The sequence below is a fragment of the Hemicordylus capensis genome, chromosome 3 (assembly GCF_027244095.1).
Source record: "Hemicordylus capensis ecotype Gifberg chromosome 3, rHemCap1.1.pri, whole genome shotgun sequence".
In the NCBI taxonomy this organism is placed as follows: Eukaryota; Metazoa; Chordata; class Lepidosauria; order Squamata; family Cordylidae; genus Hemicordylus; species Hemicordylus capensis.
In genome coordinates, this window is record NC_069659.1 from 232,971,178 (window position 1) to 232,992,991 (window position 21,814).

General features: G+C 41.8%; 2 protein-coding genes across 21 annotated transcripts in view; one reads left to right on the forward strand and one right to left on the reverse strand.

Annotated features, from left to right (window-relative positions):
* CDH23 (cadherin related 23) overlaps positions 1-21,814 on the reverse strand; it is an 846,530-nt gene that overhangs the window by 211,501 nt on the left and 613,215 nt on the right. For 14 of the 17 annotated variants that reach the window (XM_053312564.1, XM_053312546.1, XM_053312548.1 and 11 more), the window contains 5 exons: positions 12,534-12,594; positions 8,881-9,029; positions 4,642-4,777; positions 3,215-3,603; positions 3,020-3,121 (listed from right to left, as the gene is read on the reverse strand). In XM_053312564.1, the coding sequence (XP_053168539.1) occupies positions 3,020-3,121; positions 3,215-3,603; positions 4,642-4,777; positions 8,881-9,029; positions 12,534-12,594 (837 nt within the window). Of the gene's footprint in view, positions 1-3,019; positions 3,122-3,214; positions 3,604-4,641; positions 4,778-8,880; positions 9,030-10,671; positions 10,999-12,533; positions 12,595-21,814 lie in introns of those variants that run through there. The other 3 variants (XM_053312562.1, XM_053312558.1, XR_008320257.1) reach the window with 3 other exon arrangements.
* Positions 1-21,814, forward strand: part of C3H10orf105 (chromosome 3 C10orf105 homolog) — a 40,579-nt gene that overhangs the window by 4,168 nt on the left and 14,597 nt on the right. The window contains exons 2-4 of one of the 4 annotated variants that reach the window (XM_053312567.1): positions 10,726-10,755; positions 18,759-18,898; positions 20,125-20,361. The gene's annotated coding sequence lies outside the window, so the exon portion shown is untranslated. Of the gene's footprint in view, positions 1-10,725; positions 10,756-18,758; positions 18,899-20,119; positions 20,362-21,814 lie in introns of those variants that run through there. The other 3 variants (XM_053312571.1, XM_053312568.1, XM_053312570.1) reach the window with 3 other exon arrangements.

Here is a 21,814-nt window from a genome sequence, read left to right on the forward strand (position 1 = left end):
TCAGAGGCGTAACTAGGGAAAACGGCTCCCGGGGCAAGCACTGAAATGGCGCCCCCCCACCTCCCCCCCCAACATACTACATTATACTTAGGTTTTTCCTCACAAGCGCCCGCCGCCGCCAAGCCAGGCCACTGACTGGCCACCAGGTGCCAGCAAAGCAATGGGGGGGGGCACAGGCGGCGCGGAAGGGACCACTCATGGGGAAGGGGGCACCGACGCGCTCCCTTGACTGCTGCAGCGCTGCTGCACTGAGCAGGAAACATTTGTATTAACAAAAAATTAAAAATTAAAAAAAAATTGGTCATGACGGCGCCCCCCACGTGACCAGAAAAGATGGCGCCCGGGGCACGTGCCCCCCCTGCCCCCCCTATAGTTACGCCTCTGAAGGTGATTACAGGAAGTTTTTCACATGGGGCTTTTAAAGCCCTTTAACTCGCATCTCCTCCAGAATGGAGGGGGTGCATTCACATATCTGCCAGATTTACCCCGAAGTCCCTGCGAGTTACTGGGGAGAAGTACACAATTTGAGTTTATCACTGTGCGTTTGAGTATAGCCCGATTTATATCTGGGGGTGGGGGGTGCTGGGATCCACTATTTGTGTTGGTTTTTTGGGACAACTTTGAATTCGCAGTAAAGCCTCCCAGGCACTTTCCAGACTAGCTTCTCAACAGCAGCAAAATGCCTCCGTTCAGGCAAGTCGCATTGAAAATGTAAACAGCAGGGGAGCAGTCTCACAGCAACTAACAACCTGAAAAAACAGCAACTTCCTTACGCTGTATATACAACATCCTAGCTCTAAATGCAGTGATCAAATTTCAGACAAGGCATTGAGAATGTGAACGACACCCTGCTGTCCATGTAGGGACTGCGGTGTCACAACGCAGGAAGTGTGGAAGCACACTTTCGATATCTGACGTGACCCCGTTGCAGGGTCTAATCTGGAAAGCACCCCAGTAAACGTGCGGTAAAGCCTGCTGTGTGTAAAAGTCCCAGGTGATTATTACAGAGTGTTATGTGCCATATTGCTGACTGCATATCAACACTTAACAGAGACTACCAATACCGTGTACGTACGCTAGGTTGCTTTACATATATTAACAATCTGACTGGTTTTTCCTATGCTTCTAAAAGCTTCCAAGCCCAACATATATCATCAGCTGTCTAGTTAAAATTTATCCGGCACCACACTTAGCCAACAACAATATGCAAGGGGCAGAAAAGGAGGAGGAAATAAAGTAGAAATGGAGAAAAGAGGAATCTCAAAGACCCAGCTTTATTCCAGGTTGGCTTTTTAAACATATATGTTTCCTACAATGGATGGAACATACATTGAAAACATGAGAAATGCTTCATCTAATTTATATATGGAGCTCGCTTCCGGAATAGTCCTGTATTAGTATAAATGCTATTCTGCTAGCACAAAGATGTAGCGTATAGCTCTTGTGCAAATAAATTCACCTCTGTTCCTTCACACAAGTCTGCCTATGTACAAGTGGGGAACTCCTTGCCCCACATACATTCAGGTGGCTTCTCTTCTGCTAGCAGTAGCACAACTTTGTGGAGCACTGCAGTCACAAGGAGTCCTTCTGCAATGGATGGTGGATGCTACGCATGTTCTTCTACCAAAAAGGGATGGGGAATATCCAATTCAGATGCTCTTCTGGCTATGAGCTTAATTCTGACCTTTTAAAATCCAGCATTATGGATTTTATAAATAAAATATAATGAAATTATGAAATCTAGCATTATGGATTTCATGACACTTTGAAAGCTGGAAGAAAGAATCAATTGGAAAATAACATCAACTGTGTTTGGACTGAATGCACACTTCAAAAGTTTATGGGGTAAAAAAAAAATCATGCTCTCAACATACTTTAAAAAACACCAAATGATACCTAGGTAAAATCCTGTGCTCAATGAAGGGAAAGAAGTCCCATACTAGAAAGGTGTGACTCAGAAAAACAGACTGTGAATACTTGCACAAAAGAATTGAAGCCAAATACCCCACTGTTATCTATGGATTTAATAATGTATCTAAAGTGATAATCTGGGTAACAGTCCCAATTGTTAATTTACTTCCCCTGGTTTAAATATTAGATCACATAAAGTATACATGCACTTTTCTTGTCTGTACTGAGGGGAGGGGGGTTGGTACACTGCTGGGTTGATGCAGACATAAATGGTGAAGATTGATATTAGGGAGGAAGATTCCTCTCTCATGGAGCTTTTTCAGATGGTGACTTTACTGCAACTTTACTTTGGGAGGGTGGGTGTGCGTTCACATATCAGCCAGATTTACCCCAAAGTCTGTGCGACATTTCAGGGAGCACTTCACTCATGATTTGGGTTTCCCCCTCCATATTGGAACCTAAATAAAATTAATATCCAGGGTAAAAAAAAAAAGTTTTTGCGTTGGAGTATCCGTTATGCCCCAAACTTGCAGTAAAGCCTCGCAGTAAAGCCTGCTGTCTGAAAAAGCTCATGGTAATTGTCTGCATCTTCCTAGGAAAGCTAATTTCATATATGAGAATCATTAACTGAGACATTTCAGAGAACATGACTGTATTCGATGGCTGATATGCAGACTAATAAAGTGTGTGTGCTGTGAATGCACAACATGTACTTTGGGGAAGAAGCAATTTTAAGTTATCTCCCCTTCCTTCTTAAGCCTTCTGTGACTCCCTAAAATAAATCTCTGATGGTCATACAGCAGTCGGGGACATATTTTGAGGACTCACAGTGGGCTTTCAGTGGGAAGGAATGACTGCCAAAAATCACTCCTCCCACTTTTGCAGTGCATACACTTGGTTAGACTGCAGGTGAGCCAGTAATGCTGGAATATAAACTTTTGCTGAGAAAAGCAACAGGATCAATGGATATGAAAAAAGAATGGGACAAGGAAGTAATTACTTTTGCATATTAATAGATTCTGGAAAAACAACAACATCTAGCTTTGAAACAAGGAGCCCATTTAACATTCTTATGTAAGGGTAAAGGATTATAATAAAAATAGCTCACCACAGTTGAGTCAAGCTTTGGACCTCCATCATCTGCAACAACAGTTAGAGTATAGAAATCCCCCTTCTCTCGATCCACTTGTCCTTTGACTGTGATCACACCCTGCCAGGAAAGGAATAAATATGTGAAGGCCATGGATTATTAGCACCAGGCTATTGCCTTAGTCAAAGTACTAAGTACATATAAACTACTTACAGTGATTCCATTTATCTTGAACAAAGACAGAGCTTGGGCATTAGTATTTGGGTCAAACTTGTACGTGATCTGATTAAGGTTGTCAATGGAGCGCGCCTGGACTTGCAGTACCTCCGAACCCAAGGGAATGTTCTCTAAAATCACTGCTTCATAGGTGACATTTGAGAACTGCACAGCCTCATCCAGTTCATTGAGGAGGCTGACATAGACACTGCAGAAGCCTAGGTTTTTGGGGGGTGCTTGATCTGTGGCTGAAACATTCATTAGATAGCTGGTTTTTGTCTCATAGTCCAGATAGTCAATTGTGGTAATGAGGCCAGTGCTCTCATCAATTTCAAACTTCCCCTCAGAACCTGAGATGATTCTGTAATTCACCAGACCTCCATTTCCTAGGGAGAGAAAAAGACTTTAGTTGGAACTCATCCACCAAAACTTACAAATCTAAATTATACATTGTGGCAGAAATTACAAAGTAAGAGGAGGGTGAGGTAAGAGTACAAAACAGGGATAAGCGTGAACAATTGAAGTTCTTCAGAACAATTTCTGTTCTGAAGAAAAATTAAGGGTAATCAATTTACCCCAAATGGAAGAAAGTTATAAAATGGGTCCCAGCTGTAACAGGTGCTACTGGTTTCTAATTAATGGTGATTACCTTATTCAGCACCTTTTATAGGAGCTTCAGGTCAAAAGAGGCCAACTAAAAGCTATTACACAGTTGTCTTTGCTATTTGTTAATGATTGGTTGATTAAGTGCCATCAAGTCGGTGTCGACCATTAGCGATCACATAGATAGATTCCCTCCAGGATGATCTGTCTTCAACGCGGCCTTTAAGGTCTCTCAGTGGTGCATTCATTGCTGTCGTGATCGAGTTCATCCACCTTGCTGCTGGTCGTCCTCTTCTTCTCTTTCCTTCAATTTTTCCCAGCATTATGGACTTCTCAAGGGAGCTAGGTTTTCACATAATGTGTCCGAACTATGATAGTTTGAGCCTGGTCATTTGTGCCTCGAGTGAAAATTCTGAATTGATTTGTTCTATGATCCATTTGTTTGCTTTCCTGGCTGTCCATGGTATCCTCAAAAGTCTTCTCCAACACCCAAGTTCAAAAGCGTGAGTGGTTGATTTTAGGCAAAACTACATTAATTAGCACCAAGGCACTACAGTGAGTTATGTTTTGGGAACTTGTGTATCTCTGACCCATAAAATGGCTCACACAGAGAAAGGATCCACCCTAATACAGTCCCCACCCCATAGTCTTCCCCTTTGTGTACTACTCCATCATTTTGCAACATCTTTTGCAATATAGATAGTATTCTAATCATAGTGGCTACCAAGAATAAAGGCAGGATAAGCAAGCTAGAGATTAAAAAGAACAACACAGACTCACAATTAACTGAAACATGTAGCCATTTCATGCAGTCTCGGTACCTGTGTCTCGATCTGTTGCCCGGACAACTGCAACAGATGTCCCGATCCCAGCAGTCTCTCGCAAACCTAGCCGGTTATACTGCCTCTGGGTAAATACTGGCACTTCATCATTGACATCTTCCACATACACTATTACCTAGGAAATATTAAAATATGAACAATCTACTTGCTTGAAATATGTTCTGGAAAATGAAGAAGCAGAGGCTCAGTTTGGATAGCATCGTATATCATTTTGGATGTGTAATGGACCAAAAGATCAACTCCATGTTGAATTGCAGGATCACCCTCTCATACCACCACCTTTTCTAAACAAGAACAATCCTGGCTACACTCAGAGATAAAGTACAATGCAGAAATGAACTGCAGAAGGAGTATATCTAGATTATTTGAACAGATAAGTCAATAAAATGATGCTGGGTGTGTGTGGGGGGGGGGATCCTAGCCTCCCCCAAACAACAACTGAGCGTAGGTAAACATTACTTTTCTATCCCAAATTAGTAAGATTATGGGCACATGGAATACAAACTCAAAGAAAATTGTAAGGACTGTACAGCCATACCACCCAGTATCATTTCTCTAGCTGTGGCAATCACTGTTGTACTGGGGAAGGAAGAGACAACTATATTTATTTATTTATTTGATTGTTTGATTGATTGATTGATTTATATACCGCTCTTTCAAAATGGCTCAGGGTGGTTCACAGCATAATAAAAACAATTAAAACAAATTAACAATGAAAATCAAACTATTAAAACACAATAAAACCAATAAAACAGCTAAAAGCCCTGAAAATCAGGGCAACAATTTAAAACAAATTAAAACAGTTAATCATTTAAAACCCTGGAAGGCCAGGCCAAATAGGTAGGTTTTAAGGGCTCTCTTGAAGGACGGCAATGATCTCAAATTATGAATTTCTGCCGAGAGTGCATTCCACAGCCCAGGAGCAGGTACAGAGAAGGCCCGCCTCTGCGTCGCCGCCAGACGAACTGGTGGCAACTGGAGACAGACCTCCTCAGATGATCTTAACGTGCAGTGGGGATCATGTAAAAGAAGGTGCTCTCTTAGATAACTTGGACCTAAGCCATTCAGGGCTTTAAAAGTAATAACCAGCACTTTGTATTTGCCCGGAAACATATTGGCAGCCAGTGTAGCTGTTTCAAAACAGGCATAACTTGGTTTCTCCGGGTTGCCCCAGAGACCAACCTGGCTACCGCATTCTGAAGTTTCCGGACTACATACAAAGGCAGCCCCACATAGAGCGCATTGCAATAGTCAAGCCGGGAGGTTACCAGCTGATGCACCACTGTTTTGAGGTCATCCTCTCCAAGGAATGGGAGCAGCTGTCGAATCAGCCGAAGCGGATAGAAAGCACTCCTGGCCATGGCCTCCATCTGAGATACCAGGGTGAGGCCTGGGTCCAGGAATACTCCCAAGCTGCGCACCTGCACCTTTTGGCGGAGTGTAACCCCATCCAGCACAGGGAGATCTAACTCACCCCTCAGATTCTGAGCCCCCACAATGAGAACCTCCGTCTTGCTTGGATTCAGCTTTAATTTGTTATCCCTCATCCAGCCCATTACTGCCTGTAGGCAGGCATTTAGAGAATGAGTGCCATTTCCTGAAGATGAAAAGGAGAAGTAGATTTGGGTGTCATCAGCATACTGCTAATGCCCAGCACCAAATCTCCTTATGACCTCACTCAGCGGTTTCATGTAGTTGTTAAAAAGCATTGGTGACAGAATGGAGCCCTGGGGGCCTTCATATGGAAGCTCCCGTTTTGAGGAGCAACTGTTACCAAGCTCCACCATCTGGAATCTACCCAAGAGATAGGAACGGAACCACTGCAGCTTGTCCACATCCTCAGGAGTCACAGATTGAAACTGATCCAATCTTACACTGCAAGAGGGATTGCTGGACACCTCCTCCTTAGACCCTGCAAAAACAGTGGAGTCCACGTCGGCCCGAATACAGGAGATCTTGTTTGCAAAAAACCATATAAATATCATATGAAGGGAAAACACTTCCTGATCCCAGTGGGATAAAATCAGGGGCATGGCTATGATTGAATGAGGGACAGATGTTCTTGGGCCCCTGGGGGGGGCAGGGGTCTGTTAGCAAAGCAACTGCGTGCTCTTTGCTCTCCCCTCTTGTCTCTCCAAAAAAGTTGGTGGTGACAGGTGTGTGTGGGAGGGGGGAGGCATCTTTACTTTTGTCCCAGGGCCCACTCCAACTTGCTGTGACCCTGGTACACATGAAGAAGAAAAAAAGGATTGGAATATTCCTGGATATGCATGGCATAACTGAAGTAAAAAATATACTGCTGATCATCAGACAGGGGAGCTAGGATCAGGTTGGCTAACACTCTTCACTGCAAGCATCCCAATAATTCTTTGCAGCACATTCACATCAATTTCACAAGGCCTGCAGCAGGCTTTTGAAATGAAGAACAAGGAGCTCTCAGACTTGCCTTGTCCTCATGAAATTTCATTCAGGCTTTACAGCCATATATGACCCAGCGTGGTATAGTGCTGGACTAGGACCGGGGAGACCCGAGTTCAAATCCCCATTCAGCCATGATACTTGCTGGGTGACTCTGGGCCAGTCACTTCTCTCTCAGCCTAACCTACTTCACAGGGTTGTTGTGAGGAGAAATTTAAGTATGCAGTACACTGCTCTGGGCTCCTTGGAGGAAGAGCGGAATATAAATGTAAAAATAAATAAATAAATATATGGCTAAAAAGAAGTCAATTTGTCCTTCAATAGATATGAACTTCCAGTTATATGAAGTAAGGTCAAGAATTGCTAGAAAAATCTGTTTCACCTGCATTCTTCATATTTAAAGAGTTTTCTCCTGACAAAGAATCAGTAACAGAATGCAGGATGCCTAGAGAATTTCCGAGAGCTTTTGAAGCATTTTGTAGGAGAATGCTACAAAATACTTTTGTATATTCAAATACTGGCTGCATTTGGTTTTCTTCCCAGTCGGTCTAGCACCTTTAGTGTTAATTGACAGCTTTACATCTAAATGGGAAATAACTCTGAAAATGAAATTGCATTATCTGGGCACGTCCCAAGAAAACCTTATAGGGAGGGATTTAGATCAGGCAATATGTTTTGTCAGACAACGACTATTGGTCATAGATCTGCAGGAGGAGTGTGCACGACTACCAAGGAGAATGCATATAGGCTCCCAAAATTTCAGTCATAAACCGGCTGAATATTTAGATCATATATTTTTACCTAAGTTTAGGAGAGCATTGACCCTTGCTCGTTTGAATGCCCTTCCTTCTGCACTCCTAGATGGGAAATATAAATGAGTTCCGTATGCATTGCGCCGTTGCCCTTGTGGCTCAGGGGATATAGAGTCAGTTGTACATGTTATTCTGTATTGTCAGTTTTATAGGGATGCTCGTATTAAGTTCATTGCTCCTCTCTTAACGAATCATCCTGGCCATACGGATCAATTTTACTTGGATTTCTTGCTGTCAAATTTTAAATGTTCTCTCTATTAATGTGGCCAAGTTTTGTTTTGTTGCATTCAAACTTCATGGAGCTTGTATTAGCAACTTGAATATTTTGTAAATTATAAATATATTATTTTAAATGTTAAGCTGGTCTAAGGACTGTAATACATTTACTACTACTAGGTGAATATGAGAGACAAGGTGTGGAGGAAAAGCTCCCCCAACATATTTCCAACATTTTTCCACTTTGAACTTGAGATATCAACTCTAGAGTTTCACAAATTTCAGTAGGTCTTTCATATTTTGTTCAGGAGCCAGAAAAATCAGCTGAGAATAATAATCCTGACCATGCCATCGAGATTGATGCTGTTCTCAACTGGGAGAGCATAAGAACATAAGAATAATGGGATGAAACTAAATAATCTTGACTGCATGGTGCATAAATAAAAATTGAACACTTGCACACCTGAACAAACCCGGGAGAACACTTATGAGATTAATTATAGTTATCCAAATTGCCTGGTTATTTGAATACACTATTTAGTGTATAAGTAGCACACTCCTACTTATCTGAGCATGTTATCATCCAAACACATCACATGCTTTCTATCACCCTCTCCGCCCCATTAAGTGGTGGTGGTGGACTCTGTCAAGCCAGATCAAGGTTGTGAATGGTTGTATTTGAATCTGCTCGCTTCACTATAACCACCAGATCTTAATATAATTTTCCCCACCACCTCAAGGCAGCCCTTCTTGTTTCTCACAGAAGCATTACCCTAACAGAGCCTCTCATAGGTCCTTGTTCACTGTTGTAGGCTTCCACTTCAAGGACATGGGAGGAATTGCGCTCTCTGTCCAGGGGCCGCAAGCCCCGCATGACCAGTCCACTGCTGGGATTGATCCGGAAGTTGTTGAAATTGTTTCCTGTTGATGACAAAGAATGGAAAATAGTACATGGCAGTGTACTCTCAGCTTGAAATGCTCATCCCCCAGCTACATCAGAATTGCAGTCCACAAAACCAGGAGTTTTGTGGCACTTTAAAGACCAACAGATTTATTGTTGCAAGAACTTCGGTAGGCAAGTGTCTACTTCATCAGCTGTAGAAACAAAGGAACATAGGAAGCTGCCAAATTCTGAGTCAGACCATTGGTCTATCTAGCTCAGTATTGTCTTCACAAGCTGGCAGCAGCTTCTCCAAGGTTGCAGGCAGGAATCTCTCTTAGCCCTATCTTGGAGAAGCCAGGGAGGGAACTTGGAACCTTCTGCTCTTCCCAGAGGGTCTCCATCCCCTGAGGGGAATATCTTACAGTGCTCACACTTCTAGTCTCCCTTTCATATACAACCAGGGTTAGCCCTGCTTAGCTAAGGGTCTTGCTTGCTACCATAGGACCCTTATCTACAAAAGTGATTTACACAGTAAATTCATCAGTTTTTAGGATGCCACATTATTATTCATTATTTGTGTTGCAAAAAACTAACATGGGCACTACCTAACATAATTTACTGTTTTCCTATGTTGCTGTGAATATGCACATACAGTCTTGGATGCAAGGGAAGATCTCCACTACCATCTTTTTCTTGCACAGAAGGCATTTCTGTCTCTGTTGGGTGTGCTTGCAGCCTAGAGAATGGATGGAGCCCCCCCTGCCCCCCACTTCTCACATACACACAGTCCAAATCCTAGTTTATGGTGAAACTATAGCCTATTGAGATATTACACTGTACATGCGTAGAGGTGTCCAAACACATGTACATGCTTTTGTGTAACTCTGTACATGTGCTCATTTTAATCTCAGTACAGGCCTCCTCCAATTCAGAGTACAGATAAGAAGTGTTGGACATGATGTGTTAATAACTGCATATGCATACAGATATGCATGTGAATACACTGTGCACAGACTGCATGTGTGCTGAATATAAGTTAAAAAGAGTTATATTGGAAGGAAATGTTGTAAGGGAACAATCATAAAGAGGAATAATCATACAGAGGAGTAATAGAGAGTGTGAAAAAGGTCAATTCCATGCTTAGAATCATTAGGAAGGGGGACTGAAAATAAAATTGCTATTATCATAGTGCCACATTTGGAGTTCTCTATAGAGTTCTAGTCACCATACCTCAAAAAGAGGGATCTGTGCAGATCCCTGCTTGCAACCAGGGCTGGGAAACTGTGAGGTCCTCGGCCGGTGTTGGGGGAATCTCCACAATGCACCTCGCACTTGTGCGGTGTGTTATGGGAGTTTTGGGTGGTGGGGTGATGTTTCCTAACCTTCTGTGCTGCCAGGGGCAACCGGCAATTGTCTGGGCAGGTGAGCTGCCCACCTAGCAAGAGAAGAGAGATTGTCTGCAGGGAGGGAGGTGCCAGCAGTCTTTCTCCCACTTTCCCATGAGCCCTTTCTCACCGATCATGAGAAAGGGCTCAGTTTTTGATTGTGTGAATGACCTCACTCTCTCTTAAAGCTGCTTCCCTTTACAAAAACTGACTTTTAAGGCTTTGTTACACATGCTCACATATAACATGTTGTCTATGCCTCTGTATAGTCCCCCTGTCCCTCTGCCATTATAACCTTGTTGGCTCATGCTGTAGCCAGTTATCTCTCACAGTTGTTTTCTTCCTGTAGGATGGTGATCTGCTGAAATGCGATTCCCAGGTGAGTGTGGTACTTCTTGCAGCCTTCTATTGCCTTTCTTCAGTCATTCTTCTATCCTGGTTCTTCTCCTCCAACTGTCCTTTTTCAACTCTCCTTTTTCAAACACACACCAAAATTCTTTCCCCTTCAGCTTCTATCCAGGTTCCCTATTGGCTGAACCCCAGAGTTCTATCTTCAAAGTATTACCTTCCTACTTTTTTTTTTTTTTTGGTCATTCTTATTGCATCACCATCTCTACCCCAGCATAGAAATATGAAACCAAATCCCATTATCAATTGAACTTCCAAGGAAGTGTGCTTAGAATCACCACCTTAGCATATTAAATGTTAAGACATACTGATACAATATAAGCCATTTTCTGCAATATAATTAATCTTGAGGTTTTGAAAAATGAATTAAATTTTAATGGTATTAAAAGGGAATTTAATTGTAATTTCATTATGTTGAAAGTCACATATATTAGACACAAAATCCACTAGGACTCGTATCTCCTAATAATCAAATCTAAATTAGAAAATTGTTTGAGCACATAGGGTTGCTGGAGTTAAGAGCAGGCTGAAGGTGTTCCATATAGCTGCCCTAGTTGTGATTTTTTTAAAAGAATATATTATCTAGATTAAATGGGCATGTTGGAAATGTGGAGAATGTAAACGAAATTTTCTACATATGTGGTGGTCATGCAGGAGGGCAAAGGCCTTTTGGGATCTATATATTTAATTCTCCTGGGTGTGCCAGGGAAAAATGCGTCCCGGCAGCCCAGCTGATTGGCTGGACTGCGGGGGCGCCTGATTGGCTGGCGCACCCAGGAGTGCCCACTGGCAGCGGCACTCGGCCCGCTGGCGGCAGCGGCCACGGCAGGGGCACTCGGCCCGCTGGCGGCGGCACTCAGCCCGCGGTGGCGGCGGGCCCCAGCCCGGCCGCGGGACTCGGCCCGCCCACGCAGATGTTCTGCGCCCGGGCCCACTAGTATGATATATAATGAACTGAAGAAAACTCTCAAAATGACATTTTTCAAAGGCCAGATTCCTTCCTGCTGGGAATAATACAAGAAGAGCATCTAAGAAGAAATTTAACATTTTTTATGTATGCAACCACAGCAGCCAGGACAGTTTAGGCGCAAAATTGGAAAGACGCTGAAATGCCCTCGACAGAAGACTGGTTAATAAAATTTTTGGAATATGCTGAGATGGCAAAGCTTACAACATTTATAGGAGAAGACAATTTCGAATGCTCTAGAGAAGATTGTGAACCTTTTTTTGCTTTATTTAAAGAATTATTTTCCAAATATGGACTTTTTAGTATGGTTTGAAATATAGTAATAGCAGCAGGTTGGGGTGGGTAAAAATCAAGCAGTATTAAATGCTGTTTGAATATTTTGAATTATTATAGCAGTGGTCTATATGTATAGTTATTGTGAACCATGCAGATAGGTGAGCTGGAAGTCAACATTTATTTACATGTAGAGTTAGGAAATGAATGTAACTGAATTTAACTGTTAGGATGTAACTGCTTTTAGAATAGTGTATTAACATTTTAAATTGTGTTTTAAATTTCTTGCTTTTAAATTTTTTGTTTTTGTTTTTAATTAATGTTTTACTTTTAATCTTCTTGTAAACCACCCAGAGACGTAAGTTTTGGGCGGTGTAAAAATATGATTAATAATAATAATAATAATATTATTAATAATAATAATAATAATGTAAAAGTTATGGTAAAATCTAATAAAGATTAAATGGGCATATTAATTCCTTTCCTTTTAAAGAAATATCTGTACTTACCTTTAACAATTCTGTACCACACACGGCCATTAACACCTTCATCTGCATCTGTGGCTTTCACCTTTGAAGAAAAAAGACAAAACAATAAATGAATAAAAAACAAGCAAACATCAATGTATTTTCATATTGTGTCAAATGCCTAACTCCTCACCATGATGCAGAAATCCTCAGGCAAGTGTAGTATTTTCCATCTCCCCATGCTCACAGGAAAGTTACTTGCCATGCAGTAACTGAGAAATAAAATAATTATCTACTAGCAAATACTAGTGCTGAGATAAATGCCCAAGTATCATTTGAATTTAATGCCACCAAGATCTGAACTGAAGCAAACTTAGTATTGTGTTTAAGAAAAACAGATTTAATGTGAGTGTGTTGATGATTATTCCAAATTAATAAATAAATAGTGATGGTGATGGTGATGGTGATGATAATAATACATCTAAAAGACGGCACAGTGTGTAAGTATTTTCAAGTTATCTTATTTACCCCTTTACTATGAGGCAACTTAGAATGATAGACAATGGCTTGCTTAAGTTAGTTATGGCTGAGCTTTGAACCTGGGTTTTTAACACTGTAAGTCAACATTATTTACTGTATGACACTAGCCATACTTTGAGGGAGGCAGAATACACTCCTAATTCCACCCTGAATTTTATTGGATGTACCACCATAAGGGTACAATATGTTTTCAGCTTATCCTATGGAACACAAAGAAAAAAAGTTGTTCTAGTAAGAACTAATCTGCCTACTTTCCTTTCACTATCCCTACAACTAGACTAAATTTGATCCAAATCGGTTTGGCAATTCACAAGTTAGCCCACTTGAGACTCAAACATTCACACATCTGCCATCATGAATCAGAGTGGATGACATCATTACAAACTACGCTGTTGAGCCATCCCTATGTGTCCCTACACTTGTAGCAAAGTTGGTTCAAATCGGTTAGGCAGTTCACAAGTTAGCCCATTTGTGCCTCAAATGTTCATGTGTCTGCCATCTTGGTGAATGACATCATCACAAACCATGCCACTGAAGTGTAGATCTGATTGACATTTATGGGAGATAATATGAACTTATATGGACACATGGAAAAATAGTTTGAAAAAGCTTTAAGACTGGGCTGTTGCCATTCTAATATCTATTACAGACAACATAATTCTCCTTTTTTATTCATTGTTGTTTAGCATATTTCATGTTTTGTCAGCATTTTTTGCCTCACATGATCCATCAATAATACTATGTTTATATGACTATTATTTCCAATATAGTTTACATTTATATATTTGTTCTTTATGTCCTTTTCCCTAATTGTATTATTGGATCTGTTGGGTTGTGTTTTGGATTCATCGTTTCAGATCCTTTTACACTATTTGTGTGGAGACCATTACAGACTACATCACTGAGACATCCCTTTGTGTCACTCACTACAACTGTACCAAATTTGGTTCGAATTAGTTAAGACGGTCCACAAGTTGGCCCAATTGTGCCTCAAACATTCACACATCCCTCATCTTGCATCAGGGTGAATTACATTATCACAAACTATGCCATTGACGTGTCCCTGTGTGTCCCTACAGCGGTAGCAAATTTGGTTCATATTGATTATACGGTTCACAAGTTAGCCCACTTGTGCCTCAAATGTTTACATGTCCGCCATATTGAATTGAGGTGGATGACATCATCATCAACTATGCCATTGAGGTGTCCCTATGTATCCCTATAACTGAACCCACTTTGGTTTATATTGGTCCAAGCATTGCAAAGTTGATGGGGGGGGGGAACACAAGGAGGCAGGTCTCACGATCAGTGAGACCCGCTTTTGACAAAACTACGGGGAGAGCGGGCTAAGCCTGCTCTCCCTGAAGACGACCGCTCAGGAGCCCTTGGCAGCCAGATCAGCTGCCCACACGATTGCTGGCTCTGTGATGGAGCTGGTGGGGGCTGGGGGGAGCGGGGGCCAATTGGCCCCCGCAAGCTCTAGCATGCCCTGCGCGAGCGCACAGGGCATGCTGGCAAGACCCCCAGAGCCAGGAGGCAGCTTTACACCTGCCCTCTGGGGGTCTCCTCATGAGTAGCCATGGTGCAGTGCGGAGTCACACCACGGCTATTCATGATCTGATAGCCCAGGTTTGCGGAGTGCTCCGCAAACCCGGGCAAAGGGGCGGGCTACTTGAGTGGGTCAGCCGCTCAAGAACCACTGGGCTCACAGCCGAGCCCGGTGGTTCTCACGACTGAAGAAAAACGGGCTAGCGAAGGCTAGCCCGATTTTCTTCAATTGTGTGAATAGCCTCAAGGACACACACATATACACACAATGCTGGGTGATCTCATAAGCCTAGTTGTGAACTCATAAGTAAAGTTGTGCCATCGAGTCGGTGTCAACTCCTGGTGACCACAGAGCCATGTGGGGTTTTTGGTAGAATACAGGAGGGGTTTACCATTGCCATCTCCCATGCAGTATGAGATGATGACTTTCAGCATCTTCCTATTTCGCTGCTGCCCAATATAAGTGTTTCCTATCGTCTGGGAAACATACCAGCAGGGATTCGAATCAGCAACCTCTTGCTCCCTAAGCAACTGACTTCCCTGCTGTGCCATTAGGTGGCTCCATAGGCCTACTGGAGTAGGCTAAAAATAACAGGATAGTGCTGAAATATTTTTTCTACAGCAGTGATGAACAAAGAATTAAAACTAATGTAAATGTAAATCCAGCGTAAGTATGCTAAACCAGTGTAAATATGCTGAGGGCAGAACTACCCATTGGCTACAGCTAGTCAATCAATCAGTCTTTATTACAATTATAGACCAGCATAAAGTACAAAGGATAATTAATGATAATAGAAAATACACAAGAGCCATGAAGGCATAACAAGCCTGAAAAAGGCACAAGAATCATAAGAGAGCATAAGAGGCATAAAAGGGATGGGGGAGCATAAAAGGGATGTAAAGAGATGCAAAAGGATTAAAAGATATAGAAATAAAAAATGTATAAAAACCTAAGAAATAAAACCGAATAATGACCAGACTATAGAATGACTGTAAGTCAGTACTGAATGAGCAGAATGTGGAGCCCACCCTGAAGCACTGAGGGTCAGACTAAGGCTGATAGGACTCAGTGCCAACCATCCACCGACGAATGCTGGTCAAATGCTGGTTGCTGCCGCACAGAACCTGGCAACGCTATATGTGATGGCAGGCAGAACTACCCATTAGGAAAACAAACAACAAAAACAAAACAGGGCTGCTGCCAACTCCAGTTCCCTCTTGATTTATTTCCTTTCTCCTCTGTAACATGTAATACAAATTACCCTATGTTCTTTTACCATCACACTGTGCCTTTCCTCATCCCACATCATTGGCTGTTGCTAGGGAGAATGGGAAACACACAATCTGATGATTTCAGGACATGGAATAAACTGCATTACACATTATAAAGGGTGAGGGGGGAAATTCAGCACCGAGCTGATGTTTCTTTTCATTTTCCTTCTGAGTATTTAGTGCAATTGCATAGAAGTGTGTCAGGAATGGAGTTTCAAGCCAAAAGCTTTCCAAATATAGTCCACAGTAGGGGTGTGCATTTTGGAATTCTCTCATTTCGATTTGTATCTGAATCGAAACACCCCCATTTTGTTTTGTACCCAAATTTTCTGAATCTGAATCACCCGTTTTGTTTTGTAGCCGAATTTTCAGACTCCAAATCCAAATCGATTTGGATTTTTAAAAAGGGTTCCAGGGCAAAAAGAGTGGGTGGTGGTCATAGTGTCCAATGGGTTGAAGCTACCACCCAAATTTCAAAGGAATTGGGCAAAGGGCTGATTTTTTGTGAATGTTTTAAGATTACGTGTCTTTAAGAATTTTCCCATGGGGAATAATGGGTCTTCCAGCAAATGTATTGCTTCACATTGAGGGGAAAGGGGTGGCCCAGAGCAGCGTGTGGTGGGTGGTAGTACCCAATGGCAAGGAAGCTACTAGAATTATTTCAAAGGAATTGGGCAAAGGGCTGATTTTTTTCTGATTTGTTGAAGTTTATGTGTCTTTACGATTTCTCCCATAGGGAATAATGGAGGTTTCAGCAGCCCCATAATTCCACTTGGGGGGGTACTGAGGTTGCCCGAGGGGTTGTGTAGTGCACAAAGGGTACCAACCACGCCCATACCCACAAGCCCGTGGGGTATTGGGTTTTGTTGTTTCTGAGGTGGTCAGTGTAGATTCTCTGGTAGCATATGGGAGTTTCAGTGAAAAACAAGAATCCACTCTCATATGCTACCAGAGAATCTACACTCAGAACACCACAGAAACAACAGAACCCAGCACCCCATGGGTTAGCAACCCTTCCCCTGGCCAGTGTAGGGTCAGTAAAGAGTGGGAAGAAGCAAAAGAGTCATGGGGAACAAGGAGGGAATTGTCAGCAGGCCAGCCCATGCTTTAGGTCACCGATTGGAAGGCTGGAAGGGCAGGAAATTCAAAGAGATGTCAAACACAAAATGGAGACTCACTCAGAGATCACCACAAAATGGAGGTCCGAAACAACAAAACGTTTTGTAGCCGAAACAGGGACGTTTTGTTTTGTATACAAAACTTTTGAATTTGGAAAATGGGTGTTTTGTTTTGTCTACAAAACACCCAAAATGGGCTGTTTTGGGTACAAAACGTTTTGTATCCGAAACGTTTCGCACATCCTTAGTCCACAGTGCAGTGGCAGTAATGTAACTGGTATACCAAGCAAAACAGAATTGTGGTAACCAACAGTTTAAAAAAGCTTTAAAATTACTGGCTCTGAGCAAGTTATTTGTCTAATATTCACTTGACGTTTCTACTAATGGCCAGTGATCACTGCCAAAAACTGGTTCATTACTTGCATCGTATGTTCAGGTAATATATGTGTTTCAGAGACAGCACGAATAATGGAATATTGCCTTACGCTAAAGGAAACATAACCCAACAATACCATCTGGTGTTCTTATTAGTCATTGCAAGTGTCTCTTTTCTCCTAAGCACCATTGGTGGAACTAGAGCTATGAATATGAGCCATATGGAATCACACACACTAGGTAGTCTGTACTGCATGCAAAATTTAGACATTTCTCAAATGTTAGGCAGAAAATAATAGAATTTATTAGTATGGAAAAATTTTGTTTAAAAATTATAAGATTAATATCACATTTGAGACTGATAAATGTGTCCTCGAAGAGAGTGAAATGCATTGTGGTAACTACTGAATATTTGTGTTACTTCAGAAAGTCGTGTGTGTGTGTGTGTGTGTGAGAGAGAGAGAGAGAGAGAGAGATGGATGTATGGTGTGTGTGTGTATACATCTATATATTTGTGTGAGAGATGTATGGTAGATGGGGGAAGTGTGAGATTTTTACCATACTAAATCTTTTCCACACACTAAGGGCCAGATCATGTAGCAGGCTATTTCTCTATGCTAGCAACCCTGACTAGTTCTCCTAGATATGCATCTGTGTAGACAGACACCTGTAACTGTGAACATGGGGAACACATATATGACTGTCAACAATTCCTGTGATTGCAGTGAATAGAACAATGATGGTGTCGCTACCAGTTGTATCCATCAGTTGCTGGTTCAATACCATTTGTCCATCCAAACGAACACTCAGGAACAGTGATGGTTGCTCACCTGGGCTGGCTCCAGTCCATGGTGAGCTGCTCAAGTGAAACCAAATAGCACTCACAGAACATATAAGAAGCTGGCTTTTGACATCCCAGTGTGAATTGTAGCTTTTTGATGGGTTGCTGTCAAAGGTTATTCATTCTATGTCAAAAATCAATCCATGCTGAGTTCAGCAAGCATTGTTAGGCTTTATCCAGCCTCCAATAGAGCTGACATGATCTGACTTTTCACCATGGTAAAGTGGTCTCAAACCACAACTCAAACCCACAGCTCAGTTATAGGCCTATGGAGTTAAAGTTTTAGGGAGGCACAGTCAGGGCTGGCTCTCACTTTACATTTTGAACTTAGGTACAGTATAACATTAACGTACTCACGTTAAAGCAGCAAAATACACAAGTAATACTATCAATTACAAATGGAGCATGCATGATTAAATGGTCAGATTTTGTTACAATCAACATGGCAGAAGTTATTAGAAAATAACCAGGACCCCATTTTTCATGCTTATTATTTGTTTCTGTAGATACTTTAAAAATCAGTTGAAAGTAGCTTATTCTCGTGTAACATAAGTCTGTTCTTGGTTGATTTAGAATCAGCTGAAATAAACATGGCTTTAGAAACTTACTGTATATTGCAAGGAGAAGGAGAAGGAGGAGAAGGAGAAGAAGAAGGAGGAGAAACTATTCAGCATGCAGATAAAAACTCCTAGAAGTCTGAAGGGGAGGAAAAGGTACAAAATCTTTTTTTTAAAACCCACAAATAAACAGGGCTGTCACTTGCTATCTTTTAATGGGCCAGACAAGTGGTGTGTGTGTGTGTGTGTGTGTGTGTGTGTGTGTGTGTGTATGCTTGTAAGGTGTTGACTGGGTTGAGTACACTATTTGTGTATTCTGAAAGCACATGCATGTGCACACCTCTAGCACTGTTGCCACATTCAGTAAGTTGCTGCTGGCCATGTGGTATGCAAAGCATGTTCACCCAAGTTCCTGCAGTCACAGTGACCCAGAATAGCTCCAGGCTGTACCTTGCAAGCAATTACTACCAGAGAATTGCAGCCACTAAGAACAGCAGCGGTATCCCACCCATCATTTCAGGACGAGACCAGGTTCAGCAGTTCTCTGTCTTCTGAATACTCAGCTCAGAAATGGACAGACTGACAGCATGTATAGGGGAAGTACCACGTTGTGCTCCTTCCCTCGACTAGTATCACTAGAAGCACTCTCTCTGTCCTCCCTGCAATTTTCTTCTTCTTACTACTACAAATATTTTATACATTTTCCAGCAAAAGTTCTCAAAATGCTTATCCCCACATTTCTCCTCTTGAATGCCTTAATTTCTCCCAGATGTATCTCTCTGCCACAGCTTCTTTAGATCTTTCTCTGCCAGATCTGTGTGTGAGGAGTGGGAACAGGTCTTTTAAATAATAATAAACAACTAGTAATCCTAGATCGAGAGTGGGGTCATCATCATACATTAAAGATGAGAGAATAATCTTGGATTGGAATGTAGTCAGGAGAATAAATGTGGGTAGGGGAGAAAAGTGTTTGGAAAAGGTGTGGGGGAGGCAAAATCTACAGCCAGAGGCCAGGCGATAAAGGCCCCCTTCTGTCTTTTCCCCTTCCCCCAACTGCTGATCCCTAACCAACTTCCGAGTAACTTGAAGGCTGGCATTCAGTGAATAGACTTCAGTGGTCAGACCGTACCATTTAAACTTCCAGCAGGGGAAGGGACAGCTGTTGGAGACAAAGAAGCACAATTCAAGAAGGTTTCTGACCTTAAAACAATTTATTTTATGCTCTTAAAAAAACCAAACCCCTAATACTCAGAAGGTCTGCTATTTTGGCTATGCTTTAGACCTTCAACATTTGCTGGTACATCTAAGTTACTTTGTGGCTGTTCCGCTTATCCCTCTGTCCTCTTCTCACACCCTACCCCTCCTTTCACCCCTCCCCCAAGTTGTCAGGGGCTGGAAGACAACAGAGGCTATACGAGGGTTTAGGGTCTGAAAAAGAGAAAAACATCCCCGTAAAGCTGAGAGGGGAGAGAGAGAGAGAAACAGAAACCAACAGTAAGGAAAGAGGCTGCAACAAAACAAGGTTTTTCTAGAAAGATAACAAGGGCAGCCAATGGCCTAAAAATTTTCCTGCAGCTGGGGTGAAGCAGATTTGCCCACGGACAACTTCCAAGAACAAGGTCAGTGCATTAAGAGTAATCTGCTATGTTTGTCTGCTTCACCCTCCCTGTTTTGACTTCAGAGATGTTTTGGTACAAATTGATTTGAAGATTTCACCCAAGAGAATAGTATAAATTTCATCTGAGATGAACCTAGTATAAAGCAAAAAGCACTAGAGCTGGTTAAGTTTGGGCCACTTCAAAAGTTACTCTTAGAAGGCACAGGGGCACACATGTCTGCTTTTAAGATGCATGCTGTATGCAAAGGGAAAGAGTAGCACATGGTTCTTTTCTAGATGATGCACAACTTCCTCACCTATTTCTGAACCTTGTCTTAAAAGAAGAGGATCACTTCTGGGGAATCTAGGGATGAGGCCAGAATATGCCTATAATTGCATGTTAAAGGAATGTGTAAATGTGAATTTGAGATACATGCCTTGAAAAGCTCCAAGATGTTTCTCTACTATTTATACGATTTTATTTACTTGCATCTGACCATTTGTGCATCACAGAGATAGCCATTTTATCAGAAAAAATAAGCATGTTTTTCTTCTCATTTTGCAAAAATTAATGTACCTTCTAAAATTAAAAAATTGGGTTTTGATTCCTTGTTTTCATCCTTGCAGAGGAAAGGCAATTGCTTGTCTATATTTTCTGCTACTTTGCAGAAAAGATAGTGAAGCACAGAATCATCATGCAATAATAATAATAATAATAAATACTGAACTTAATTTGGGCTCCTCTTCTGTTAAAGGGTTATGGTGTAAGCAGGTCAAGAAAGGTCCATGAATGCCACCTACTGGCCATCAGTTAAATGTCTCCAATTTACAGGCTAACAACATAGAAAGTTTTTCACAGTGCTCTTATTGCTAGATTCCAAAGCAAATTTGAGTTCTTCCATCTGAATCAGTTAACAAGTATCCTGAGCTTCTTAGGTCCAGTTTACAGCAGGTGAGTTTGCTGTTTGTCCATCATGTTGTTTCCTGGTTAACACCCATACTGTTTGAATGGAAGACCTTGTTTGAATGCTGCTATTTCCATTGTGTATTAAGGTATCTTTTCTTTTTAAAGGAATTCAAAATATTTCTTATGAGACATGCCACCAGAGGCAGCGAATAGGTAACATTCTACAAGAAAATCATATACACAGGATGTAGACCATCGGGGGGGGGGGAGAGGAACAACAACCCAAAACTTCTCCAGAGGAGGAAGAAAAGGAGGGCTCAATGCATAAGTGGCATTTAAGTAAAATAAATGGTCATCAGAAGTGATCTGTGAGTGGTATGAACGGGCAGAATGACAGCCTGACACAGCATCACTGGGGAGCTGAATGAGAACGGAGTACATTTGCTGCACAGTATTTATACTAAATAAGGCACCGTTCAGTGTAAAAGTTCCAGAAAAGGGGGCAGGATGGTGGTTGTGTGAAGGTTAAGCCAGTACAACTGCTATCTTCATTTGCTTGAAGGAATAT